Here is a 13,589-nt window from a genome sequence, read left to right as displayed (position 1 = left end):
ACAGACCACACTCTCAGCCTCCTATATATCATACAGACCGCACTCTCAGCCTCCTATATATCGTACGGACCGCACTCTCAGCCTCCTATATATCGTTCAGACCGCACTCTCAGCCTCCTATATATCGTACAGACCGCACTCTCAGCCTCCTATATATCATACAGACCGCACTCTCAGCCTCCTATATATCATACAGACCGCACTCTCAGCCTCCTATATATCATACAAACCGCACTCTCAGCCTCCTATATATCGTACAGACTGCACTCTCAGCCTCCTATATAGCATACAGACCGCACTCTCAGCCTCCTATATATCACACAGACCGCACTCTCAGCCTCCTATATATCGTACAGACCGCACTTTCATCCTTCTATATATAGTACAGACCGCACTCGCAGCATCCTATATATCGTACAGACTGCACTCTCAGCCTCCTATATATTGTAAAGACCACACTCTCAGCCTCCTATATAGCATACAGACCGCACTCTCAGCATCCTATGTATTGTACAGACCGCACTCTCAGCCTCCTATGTATCGTACAGATCGCACTCTCAGCCTCATATATATCGTACAGACAGTACTCTCAGCCTCCTATATATCGTACAGATCGCACTCTCAGCCTCCTATATATGGTACAGACCGCACTCTCAGCATCCTATATATCGTACAGACCGCACTCTCAGCCACATATATATCGTACAGATCGCACTCTCAGCCTCATATATATCGTACAGACCGCACTCTCAGCCTCCTATATATCGTACAGACCGCACTCTCAGCCTCCTATATATGGTACAGACCGCACTCTCAGCCTCCTATATATCGTACAGATCACACTTTCAGCCTCCTATATATCGTACAAACCGCATTCTCGGTCTCCTATAACAGATACTTTCTATAAGGGGTTGAGAGTGTGGTATGTACAGTATATAGGATGCCCATATTGCGGTATGTACGGCATATTGGCCTCGTATATGACATACAGGTTTTCGGCCTCCTATGAGACATACAGACTGTCGTCCTCCTATTAGGCCTCCTATAAGACATTAAAAGTAAGGGGTAGAGCGAGGTGTCCCCCCTTCTCCTGTATTTCCATCATGGGTAAGTGACAACAGCACTTTAAGGATTTTGGGTATTATCCCGGTCTGACTTGGATCATTTTGGAGCAGCACATTGCTTTAAATTTTGATATTGTTCTTATGTAGCACCCCTGTGTTGTGCATATGGACTACACTTTAGGGGTTGCTATGCAGTGATACTATTCGTGTATGTGGTGCTTCTTTTCCCTTTGTCCTACCCATTACTTATAGGGGTGTTCTCTTGCTTTGTTTCTGGAACGCTTTTCCTAATCACCTCATATATATTTATAAATGTTTGATATCTTTTTAATATAGTATAATAAAGATTTGCTTTTTATATACTTTACACTTTTGTCTTTGTTGTTTATGGCTACTCCAATTTTTCTTATAATTGTGCCTCCTATAAAACATACAGACTGTCGGCCTCCTATTAAGTCTCCTATGAGACATACAAACTGTCGTCCTCCTCTTAGGCCCCTTATGAGACATACAGACTGTCGGCCTACTATTAGGCCCCCTATAAGACATACAGACTGTCGGCCTACTATTAGGCGCCCTATAAGATATACAGACTGTCGGCCTCCTGTTAGGCCCCCTATAAGACATTCAGACTGTAGAATATAATGTATAATTTACCCCCCTTTGGTATATAGCACAGCCATATATTATATAGCACAGCCCCAAAGTATATAACACAGCCCACATAGTATATAACACAGCCCCACATGGTATATAGCACAGCACCACATAGTATGCAGCATAGCACCAAGGTATACATCACAGCCCCACATGGTATACAGCACAGGCCCATGGTATACAGCACAGCCCCCCATTGGTATGCAGCACAGGTCCATCATATACAGCACAGCCCTACATGGTATACAGCACCGCCCCACATGCAGTGGTGTAACTACAAAGTTATGGGCCCCGGTGCAAACTTTCAAATGGGGCCCCTCCATGCCAAAATACAAGCACATCTCCGCTCCGTACACCTTGTACATGCGCGGTTCCGCTCCATACACCTCGTACACGTGCAACTTCGCTCCGTACATGCGCAGCTCCGCTACATACACCTCGTACACACGCGGCTCCGCTCCATACACGTAGCTCCTCTCTGTCCACCTCATACAGATGCGGCTCCATACACCTCTTACACAATTTCTCCCATCATTTCTATTCTTTATCATTCCATCATTTGTGTTTTAATGGTACGATGGTTTCACAAAGTGTAAAATGCCCACAGATACTCATTCTTCACTAGGGAGGTGTCTAAACTGGCTCCAAATTTATTCTACAGTAGAAAAATGACGCCAAACATACAGCCAATATCATTGTGAACTATCTTCTGAATAAGGAAGAACACGAAGTCCTGGAAGTGATGATATGGCCACCACAGAGCCCTGATCTCAACATCATCGATTTTGTCTGGGATTACATGAAAAGACAGAAGGTTTTGCGGAAGCACAACCTCACTGCCGAGTTTCTCCAAAATCTGTGTGCGAGTGGAAATAGGAGAATTCATGCTGAGTTGAAGACAAAGATAAATATTAACTAGGCTTAGATTTCTCTGTTGTTAGCTCACTTGCACTTTGTTAATTGATAAAAAAATAAAAACTACTAATGCTTCTAGATGTGCATTCAAACAGCATTTTTTCCACGCCAGCCTAAAACCTTTGCTTAATTCTCTCTCTCTGTCTCTATATATATATAGGGGCAGTATATATATATATATATATATATATATATATACACACACATATACAGTGGGGGAAAAAGTATTTAGTCAGTCACCAATTATGCAAGTTCTCCCACTTAAAAAGATGAGAGAGGCCTGTAATTAACATCATAGGTAGATCACAACTATGAGAGACAAAATGAGAAAACAAATCCAGAAAATTACCTTGTCTGATTTGGCAAGATTTATTTTGCAAATTATGGTAAAAAATAAGTATTTGGTCACCTAAAACATTCAAGATTTGTGGCTCTCACAGACCTGTAACTTCTTCTTTAAGAGGCTCCTCTGTCCTCCACTCATTAACTGTAGTAATGGCACCTGTTTGAACTTGTTATCAGTATAAAAGACTCCGGTCCACAACCTCAGTCACACTCCAAACTCCACTATGGTGAAGACCAAAGAGCTGTCGAAGGACACCAGAAATAAAATTGTAGCCCTAAAATTGTAGCCCTGCACAAGGCTGGGAAGACTGAATCTGCATTAGGCAAGCAGCTTGGTGTGATGAAATCCACTGTAGGAGCAATAATAAGAAAATGGAAGACATACAAGTCCACTGATAATCTCCCTCAATCTGGGGCTCCACGCAAGATCTCATCCCGTGGGGTCAAAATGATCACAAGAACGGTGAGCAAAAATCCCAGAACCATACGGACGGGTGGACCTAGTGAATGACCTGCATAGAGTTGGGACCACAGTAACAAAGGCTACCATCAGTAACACACTACACCACCAGGGACTCAGATCCTGCAGTGACAGCCGTGTCCCCCTGCTTAAGCCAGTACATGTCCGGGACGTCTGAAGTTTGCTAGAGAGCATTTGGATTATCCAGAAGAGTATTGTGAGAATGTCATATGGTCTGATGAAACCAAAGTAGAACTGTTTGGTAAAAACAAAACTCGTTGTGTTTGGAGGAGACAGAATGCTGAGTTGCATCCAAAGAACACCATACCTACTGTGAAGAATGGGGGTGGCAACATCATGCTTTGGGACTGTTTCTCTGCAAAGGGACAAGCACGACTGATCCGTGCTCATGAAAGAATCAATGGGGCCATGTATCGTGAGATTTTGAGTGCAAACCTCCTTCCATCAGCAAGGGCATTGAAGATGGAGCGTGGATGTGTCTTTCAGCATGATAATGAACCCAAGGACACCGCCAAGGCAACGAAGGAGTGGATTTGTAAGAAGCATATGAAGGTCCTGGAGTGACCTAGACAGTCTCCAGATCTCAACCCCATAGAAAGCCTTTGGAAGGATTTGAAAGTTCATGTTGCCCAGCGACATGCCCAAAACATCACTGCTCTAGAGGAGATCTGTATGGAGGAATGGGCCAACATAACACCAGTGTGTACCAACCTTGTGAAGACTTACAGAAAACATTTGACCTCTGTCATTGCCAACAAAGGATATATAACAAAATATTGAGATAAACTTTTGTTAATGACCAAATACTTATTTTCCACCATAGTTTGCTAAATAAATCTTTCCAAATCAGACAAGGTGATTTTCTGGATTAGTTTTCTCATTTTTACTCTCATAGTTGTGGTCTACCTATGATGTCAATTACAGGCCTCTCATCTTTTTAAGTGGGAGAACTTGCACAATTGGTGGCTGACTAAATACTTTTTTTCTCCACTGTATATACGGGAAAGTGATGGCAGCTACTGAGGCTGGACTAGTGAGTCTAAGGCTGTGTTCACACACAGCATTTTTTTAGCAGTTTTTACCGCGGTTTTCACTATAAAACCGCTAAAAATAAGCTTCCCAGTCATTTCTATGCATTTTGCATTTTTTGTGCACATTGATGCGTTTTTTACCACAAAAAAACGCATCGCGGTAAAAAACGCAGCATGCACATTAATTTTGCGGATTTTTCCGCGGTTTTGACTTCTTCCATGCGTTTTGAAACCGCTGCGGAAAAAAACGCATCAAAAATGCATCAAAACCGTGCAAAAACCGCCGTGGAAAAATAGGTGCGGTTTCTGGGAAGGAAGTCAGGTTTTCAAGCAGAAATTTTCTGCTACGTGTGCACTTAGCCTAAGTCTTAGTAAGTAAATGCCTTGCTGGACTAGTCCTGCTTCATTCGAATGAGGCAAATGGCAAATGGCAGTATATGATTTCATTTTTCCACAAGTATGCGCATAATTATATGACACTAAAGACATTATAGTGATGTCAGAAACAGGACCTAAAGCATAATTGGATCAGTTTAAATTTGTTATGAGACAGGTCCTTTTAAAAACCCCTTAATGACCAGGGGTATTTTTGGTTTTGCATTTTCATTTTTCCCTCCCCTTCTTTCCAGAGCCATAACTTTTTTATTTTTCCGTCTATATGGCCATGTGAGGGCTTATTTTTTGCGGGACGAGTTGTACTTTTAAATGACGCCATTGGTTTTACCATGTCGTGTACTCGAAAACGGGAAAAAAATTCCAAGTGCGGTGAAATTGCAAAAAAAAGTGCAACCCCACACTTGTTTTTTGCTTGGCTTTTTTGCTAGGTTCCCTAGATGCTAAATCTGACATGCCATTATGATTCTCCAGGTCATTACGAGTTCATAGACACCAAACATGTCTATGTTCTCTTTTATCTAAGTGGTGAAAATAAATTCCAAAGTTTGCTAAAAAAAAAAAATTTGTGCAATTTTCCGAGACTCGTAGCGTCTCCATTTTTCATGATCTGGGGTCGGGTGAGGGCTTATTTTTTCTGCGCCGGGCTGCCGTTTTTAGTGATACCACGTTTGTGCAGATATGTTCTTTTGATCGCCCGTTATTGCATTTTAATGCAATGTCTTGGCGACCAAAAAAATGTAATTCTGGCGTTTTGAATTTTTTTCTCGCTACGCCGTTTAGCGATCGAGTTAATGCTTTTCTTTATTGATAGATCGGGCAATTCTGAACGCGGCAATACCTAATATGTGTATGTGGGATTTTTTTTTTAACTGTTTTATTTTGATTGGGGCGAAAGGGGGGTGATTTGAACTTTTAGGTTTTTTTTATTTTTAAACATTTTTTTTTTTTTTACTTTTGGCATGCTTCAATAGCATCCATAGGAGGCTAGAAGCATGCGCAACCCGATCGGCTCTGCTACATATGGGCAATGAGCAGATCGCCCATACGTAGCAGATTTACTGCTGTGCTTTCAGCGCCGACCACCGGGTGGCGCTGAGAGCCATATGCCTGGAACAACCATAGAGGTCTCACAGAGACCTCTGGTTGTCCAGGCAACATGACGCCGACCCCCGATCACGTGACAGGGGTCGGCGATGAGGTCATTTCCGGCCCGGCGGCCGGAAATGATATTTAAATGCCCGCTGTCAGCTTTGAAAGCGGGATTTAACTAATTAATGGGCGCGGGCGGATGGCGATTCCGCTTGCGCCTATTTCGGGCACATGTCAACTGTTCATAACAACTGACATGTCCCGGCTTTGATGTGGGCTCAGCGCCGGAGCCCTCCTCAAAGCAAGGGAGATGTCTGATGACATACTGTGCACGTCATTGGACATTAACCCCTTAATATCTATGGACGTGCACAGTCCGTCATGGCAGGAGGTAACTTTCAGCACCATGACGGACTCTGCACGTCCTGCCTTTGAACTGTCACTGCGTGTAAACATGCATTTTCAGTTCAGTGCCCACAGCTGTCTATGACAGCTGAGAAGCACTGGAAGGGGGGCAGGGATCCTTGCAGTCGGTCCCTGCACCCACAGCGCTGTGATTGGTCGGTCAATCTGAAAGACCAAATACAGCAGTGATGAGCAGGAGAAGCTGAAATTTGAGCTTCTCCTTGCCCGATCAGTGTAGTAGCCCAGCGCTGCAGTGGCTGAGCTTCCTGCACTGACAGCTTGGAGCGGTGCCCCCGCCGCCCCTGGCTGTTAAACCCCTCACTGCTGCGATCGAGCGTGATCGCAGTGTTCAGAGGGGGAGGCAGAGGATAGGGGGCTCCCTCTGCCTCAGGTCGGTGTCCCTGCGATGTAATCGTGGGGTCCGACTTGTGCCATGATGACCCGGAGGTGTCATGACAACCTCCGGGTCATTTACCTACAGAGAGCTGGTGAGATCATGCTCACAGCATGGTGTCAGCAGCTCTCAGCATTGGTATAATGCATTACAATACTGGAACATTGTAATGTATTATACCTAAAGTGAAAGCGAAAGTGAAAGTCCCATAAAGGGACAAGGTATAAAAAAAAAACATTTTTTAAAAAAAATGTAAAAAAAATTAAAAAATAATATAAAAAATTCCCTAAAAAATCCCCTAAAAATTACACATTTTTATGTAAAAAAAAATAAAACAAAAAAAATACACGTTTGGTATCACCACGTCCGTAAAAATCCCATCTATAAAAGTATCACCCTAGTTAACCCGTTCAGTGAACACCGTAAAAAAAAACACAAAAAAGTAGCAAATTATACTTTTTCCAAGCAGTATCATCATACCGCTTGGAAAAAGTGCAATAACACGCGATCAAAAAGACGAATATAAATAAACATGGTACCTCTGAAAAAGTCATCTTGTCCCGCAAAAAACGAGCCGCCATACAGCATCTTCAGCAAAAAAATAAAAAAGTTATAGCTCGCAGAATAAAGCGATGCAAAAATATTTTTTCTATAAAAGTTTTTATTGTGTAAAAAACACCAAAACATAAAAAAAGATATAAATGTGGTATCGCTGTAATTGTACTGACCCGAAGAATAAAGCTGCCATACTAATTTTACCACATGCGGAACGGAGGGGGGGGGGGAAAAGCATTCCTAAATTGCTGGTTTTTGTTCATTCAAAAAATGAACAGAAAAACAGAATAGAAAGCGATCAAAAAAGTTATGTGCCCGAAAATGGTACCAATAAAAACGTCAGCTCTTCCCGTAAAAATCAAGCCAACACATGACTGTCGGCCGAAATATGGAAAAATTATAGCTCATTGAAAATCATTTTTGTGGAAAAAAATATGATTTTTTAATTTTACGGCTCTACGTTATAACCTTCTGTGTAGCCCTTGGGGGTTCAAAGTGCTCAACGCACATTTAGATAAGTTCCTTGGGGCGTCTAGTTTCCAAAATGGGGTCACTTATCGGGGGTTCCACTGTTTAGGTACATCAGGAGCTCTCCAAACGCGACATGGCGTCCGCTCTCGATTCCAGCCAATTTGACATTCAAAATCTCAAATGATGCTCCTTCCCTTCTGAGCACTGCCGTGCGCCTAAAGATTGGTCTTCCTCCACACATGGGGTATCGGTGTACTCAGGAGAAATTGCACAACAAATATTGTGGTTCATTTTCTCCTGATACCCTTGACAAAATAAAAAAATTGTGTCCAAATAAAAATTTTTGGGAAAAAAAGTTAAATGTTCATTTTTTCCTTCCACATTGCTTCAATTCTTTTGAAGTACCTAAACGGTTAATAAACTTCTTGAATGTGGTTTTGAACACCTTGAGGGGTGCAGTTTTTAGAATGGTGTCACTTTTGGGTATTTTCTGTTATATTGACCCCCCAAACTCACTTCAAATGTGAGGTGGTCCCTAAAAAAAATGGTTTTGTAAATTTTGTTGGAAAAATGAGAAATCGCTGGTCAACTTCTAACCCTTATAACTTCCTAAGAAAAAAAAATTTTGGTTCAAAATTTGTGCTGATGTAAAGTAGACATGTGGGAAATGTTATTTATTAACTATTTTTTGTGACATATCTCTCTGATTTAAGGGCATAAAAATTAAAAGTTTGAAAATTGCAAAATTTTAAATTTTTTTGCCATATTTCCATTTTTTTCATAAATAAACGCAAGTCATATCGAATAAATTTTACCACTAACATGAAGTACAATATGTCACGAAAAAACAACCTCAGAATCATCAGGATACGTTGAAGCGTTCCAGAGTTATAACCACATAAAGTGACAGTGGTCCGATTTAAAAATTAAGGCCTGGTCTTTAACCTACAAAATGGCTTGGTCGTTAAGGGGGTTAAGGGGTTAATTTATCACTCTGGGAAAAGCACAAGATCAGTGTTTTTGTGTGTTAGGATTGTTAATGTCCATATGGTTGAACAGGTGAAACAATGGTTCTGCAAAATCATACGCCCATTTATCAATCTGTTGCCACACTGTACCCCTGCATTTGGCCTCACCCTAAAGATCAGCTGACACATAGTATAAAATCAACTGTTTCACCATAGTGTCACTTTGGTTCTACACTTGTATATATTTGATGTGCTTATATATATATTTGACTGAAAAAAACAGAAATGTAGAAATTTTTGCAAATTTATTAAAAAAGAAAAACTGAAATATCACATGACCATAAGTATTCAGACCCTTTGCTTAGTATTGAGTAAAAGCACCCTTTTGAGGTAGTACAGCCCCGAGTCTACTTGGGAATGATGCAACAAGTTTTTCACACCTAGATTTGGGGATCCTCTGCCAGTCTTCCTTGCAGATCCTCTCCAGTTCCCTCAGGTTGGATGGTGAACGTTGATGGACAGCCATTTTCAGGTCTCCAGAGATGCTCAATTGGGTTTAGGTCAGGGCTCTGGCTGGGCCAGTCAAGTATAGTCACAGAGTTGTTCTGAAGCCACTTCTTTGTTATTTTAGCTACGTGGTTAGGGTCATTGTCTTGTCACCAAAAAGTTCTATCTTCCTTTCGTCAGACCAGGTGGATGTTAGGTGGATTCATAACTGGTTTAGTGATCGGACCCAAAGAGTGGTCGTAAATGGCTGCACATCCAGTTGGAAGAATGTCTCAAGTGGGGTACCACAGGGCTCTGTCCTGGGCCCTGTATTGTTCAACATCTTTATCAACGATTTAGATGAAGGAATTGAGGGTAAACTGATTAAATTTGCTGATGACACAAAGCTAGGAGGGATAGCTAATACTAGAGAAGAGAGAGAGAGGATTCAAAAAGATTTAAATAAACTGGAGAAGTGGGCAGCAACTAACAGAATGGTTTTTAACAGGGAGAAATGCAAAGTACTACATCTGGGCAATAAAAATGAAAAAAGCATATATAGAATGGGAGGAATAGGGCTAAGTGACAGCACATGTGAAAAAGACTTGGGTATACTAATAGATCACAGACTGAATATGAGTCAACAGTGTGATGCAGCAGCAAAAAAGGCAAATGCAATTCTAGGATGTATTAACAGAAGCATACAGTCTAGATCACGTGAAGTCATTATTTCCCTCTACTCCTCTTTGGTCAGACCTCATCTGGAATATTGTGTCCAATTTTGGGCACCACATTTTAAAAAAGACATCAACAAACTGGAGCAAGTTCAGAAAAGAGCGACCAGAATGGTGACCGGTCTGCAAACCCTGTCTTATGAGGAAAGGTTGCAGGATTTGGGAATGTTTAGTTTGCAAAAGAGAAGACTGAGAGGAGACTTAATAGCTGTCTACAAATATCTAAAGGGCTGTCACATTGTAGAAGGATCAACTTTATTCTCATTTGCACAAGGAAAGACTAGAAGCAATGGGATGAAGCTGAATGGGAGGAGACACAGATTAGATATTAGAAAAAACTTTTTGACAGTTAGAGTGATCAATGAGTGGAACAGGCTGCCACGAGAAGTGGTGAGTTCTCCTTCAATGGAAGTCTTCAAACAGAGGCTGGACAGACATCTAACTGGGATGATTTAGCGAATCCTGCTTTGAGCAGGGGGTTGGACCAGATGGCCCAGGAGGTCCCTTCCAACTCTACGATTCTATGATTCTATGATTCTATGACCAGAGAATCTTATTTCTCATAGTCTAGGCGTCCTTCATGTGTTTTTTAGCAAACTCTATGCGGGCTTTCATATGTCTTGCAATGAGGAGAGGCTTCCGTCGGGCCACTCTGCCATAAAGGCCCGACTGGTGGAAGGCTGCAGTGGTAGTTGACTTTGTGGAACTTTCTCCCATCTCCCCACTGCATCTGTGGAGCTCAGCCACAGTGATCTTGGGGTTCATCCTTACCTCTCTCACCAAGGCTCTTTTCCAACGATTGCTCAGTTTGGCTGGACAGCCAGGTCTAGGAAGACTTCTGGTGGTCCCAAACGTCTTCCATTTAAGGATTATGGAGGCCACTGTGCTCTTAGGAACCTTGAGTACTGCAGAAATTCCTTTGTAACCTTAGCCAGATCTGTGCCTTTCCATAATTCTGTCTTTGAGCTCCTTGGCCAAGTTCCTTTGACCTCATGATTCTCATTTGGTCTGACATGCACTGTGAGCTGCAAGGTCTTATATAGACAGGTGTGTGCCTTTACAAATCAAGTCCTATCAGTTTAATTAAACACAGCTGGACTCCAATGAAGCAGTAGAACCATCTCAAGGAGGATCATAAGGAAATGGACAGCATGTGACTTAAATTTGAGTGTCTGAGCAAAGGGTCTGAATACTTATTGTTATGAACGGCGGAACACACTAAATAAAAATATAAATAAAGTGTGTTCGCCGCTCGGGGTCCACCGTGCGGTGGATGGAAAAACCGCAGCTAGGTGATGACAGAGCACTAAGGCGGTAGTGTGCACGGGGTTAAATATCACCCAGGTGCACTACGCAAACTCCTTGATGTCACAGAGCTGCTAATTGTAAATAATAAATATAACAGTGCTGAGCCTGTTAGATACACAGGAACTCAGCAACAAGCGGTAGATGGTCAACGGAGTAGTTATATATAACGGCACTACATCCACAAAGACCTACCGTAGTTACTTGTGTGTAAAGCGTCGCAACTGCGAATGCACAAATAGGCTGCAACTGCAGCGCGGCGAGGATAGTGCCGCAGAGAGACACCGCTAAAAGGCAGGTGCGATGTCAGACGCTAGCAGGTGTTGCTGTGAAGCTATGGTGCGCTGGCGCTAATACTGGCTCTAACTCATTCCCTCACACATTCGTAATATCATAGGAATGGGGTTTCAAATGAGTCATTCACCAGATCATGCATCCATCAACAAACACACAGCAGCAAGTATGACTATACTAGCGCATAGCAGAACAGCCTTGCGCACTTTTTATAGTGAACGGGACCTTCCAGAAGTCTCCAGAACCCTGAGCTGGACCAAAGGAATCAGGAGCAGGACCTGAGCACCTGACTCCTGAACTCCAATGGGAGATCGTCCCACGAGCATGCTCAGATGATGGGATGAAGGACTTAGCCTCTAGAGAGAGTTGCTGCAAAGCAATCTCCTCTGCAATCTCTTCTGCAGTGGACAGAGAGCAGGAGACTGCAGAATGTGAGGGTCTAGATTCCTGCATAGTCAGGGCAGAAATCTGACTCCTAACACTTATGACCATGTGATATTTCAGTTTTTCTTTTTTAATAAATTTGCAAAAATTTCTACATTTCTGTTCTTTTTTCAGTCAAGATGGGGTGCAGAGTGTACATTACTGAGAAAAAAAAAGAACTTTTTGGAATTTACCAAGTGGCTGCAATGAAACAAAGAGTGAAAAATTTAAAGGGGTCTGAATACTTTCTGTACCCACTGTATACGCCATTGAAACAATTGACTTTTATTGCCAAATGTCAAAAATATGTTGACAAATAGACTTTTTTTTCTCAGATTTCTTTTTACAATGGAAGCCAGTCATAAATGTTATTTACATGTGTATATATCTAGCATGCACAGGTGTATAAATGTAGTGTATATTGTAAGTTTTGCGAACCTTACATGTGTACTGGAGAGCAGTGTGAACAAAACTCTAAATGACATTAGTGCAGACATCCCATTATCCCCAGTCATTCTTACCTAATGCCTCACTGAAATAACCATCCCATTGTGATGCGAAGAGAAGATGAAATAAGATATCTTGAAATATGTAAAAGTTTACATTTTTTAGTCTTTCTACAAAAGACATTTTGTCAGTAAGCTCCACCATAGAGCCAGGAACATAGGAAAATGGAGCTGGAAGTTGTCCACATAGTCTTTCCATTGAGTTCCCCATTGAAAACCTAATGGAGTAGGCAAATGGCACCCCAAGAAGCTCAGCAATAAGTTCCCCACATGGAGTCAGTGGATCTGAAACCAAAACATCGAAATTCTTCTCTTTCAGCTTTTTTAGCAGTGAGTCATTCTTCACTACACCATTACATATCTGTTCTTCTATTCTTTGCTGTTCTTTTGAGAACTTCATAGCCTCTTCAAAAAACTTCCAATAAGACATTTTTGGCACATCATAAATCCAAAAAGTTAAGCATTCGTCCAAAAACTTTTCACTCTTCTCTTTCGTGAATGGAACAGGGAACATTTCAAATTTCAAAGGTGAAATATTGTCAGTGTCCATAATCATAATGGCCGAGTGAACTAACACTGTAGCATGGTGTCCTTTTTGTGCTAGTTCCTCAAGGAGTATTTTCATGTTTAAAAAATGACTTCCTTCTGTTGGCCAAACTAAAATTTCTCCAGCAGAAACTGTGTTAAGGAAACATATCGGCAGCAGCAAGAGAAAGACATCAGTACGGCACATTTTGATGATTCAGAGTGATGTAAGGTGTCAGAAGCAGTCCAAAAAGCACACCCTTTACAGGAGTGGCTAAAAGTTCACGTCACTAGAGGAAAAAAAGAGTGATTCTTCAGTCCCACATACGGATTTCAGCAATAGCTGCCATGTTTCGAGTGTCTCTTCCTCTTCGTACAATATTTCTTTTCATGCGACTTTTGGCTTGTAAACAAATAAACTCATGTTTTTTCTAGTTTTTGGAGCAAATATACAATCCATTGGTGTAATTCAGCTAATCCTGGGAGCTGTGTCCCTTATGGACAGTTAAGAGTTGGAAGACATAATGCCAAAAAAACATATTTGT

General features: G+C 41.7%; 1 protein-coding gene across 2 annotated transcripts in view; it reads right to left on the bottom strand.

Annotated features, from left to right (window-relative positions):
• LOC141046704 (UDP-glucuronosyltransferase 2A2-like) overlaps positions 1-13,291 on the bottom strand; it is a 100,816-nt gene extending 87,525 nt beyond the window's left edge. The window contains exon 1 of one of the 2 annotated variants that reach the window (XM_073541338.1): positions 12,535-13,291. In XM_073541338.1, coding sequence (XP_073397439.1) covers positions 12,535-13,252 — 718 coding nt within the window. In that variant the 5' untranslated portion in view covers positions 13,253-13,291. The remainder of the gene's footprint in view (positions 1-12,534) is intronic. The other variant, XM_073541312.1, reaches the window with a different exon arrangement.
• Between the last annotated feature and the right edge of the window lie 298 nt (positions 13,292-13,589).

Source organism: Dendrobates tinctorius, unplaced genomic scaffold, assembly GCF_039654945.1.
Source record: "Dendrobates tinctorius isolate UK_male_01 unplaced genomic scaffold, ASM3965494v1 ptg000011l, whole genome shotgun sequence".
Taxonomy (NCBI): domain Eukaryota; kingdom Metazoa; phylum Chordata; class Amphibia; order Anura; family Dendrobatidae; genus Dendrobates; species Dendrobates tinctorius.
Note: the sequence above shows the minus strand (reverse complement) of the source record. Positions and strands in the feature narration are given on the sequence as shown.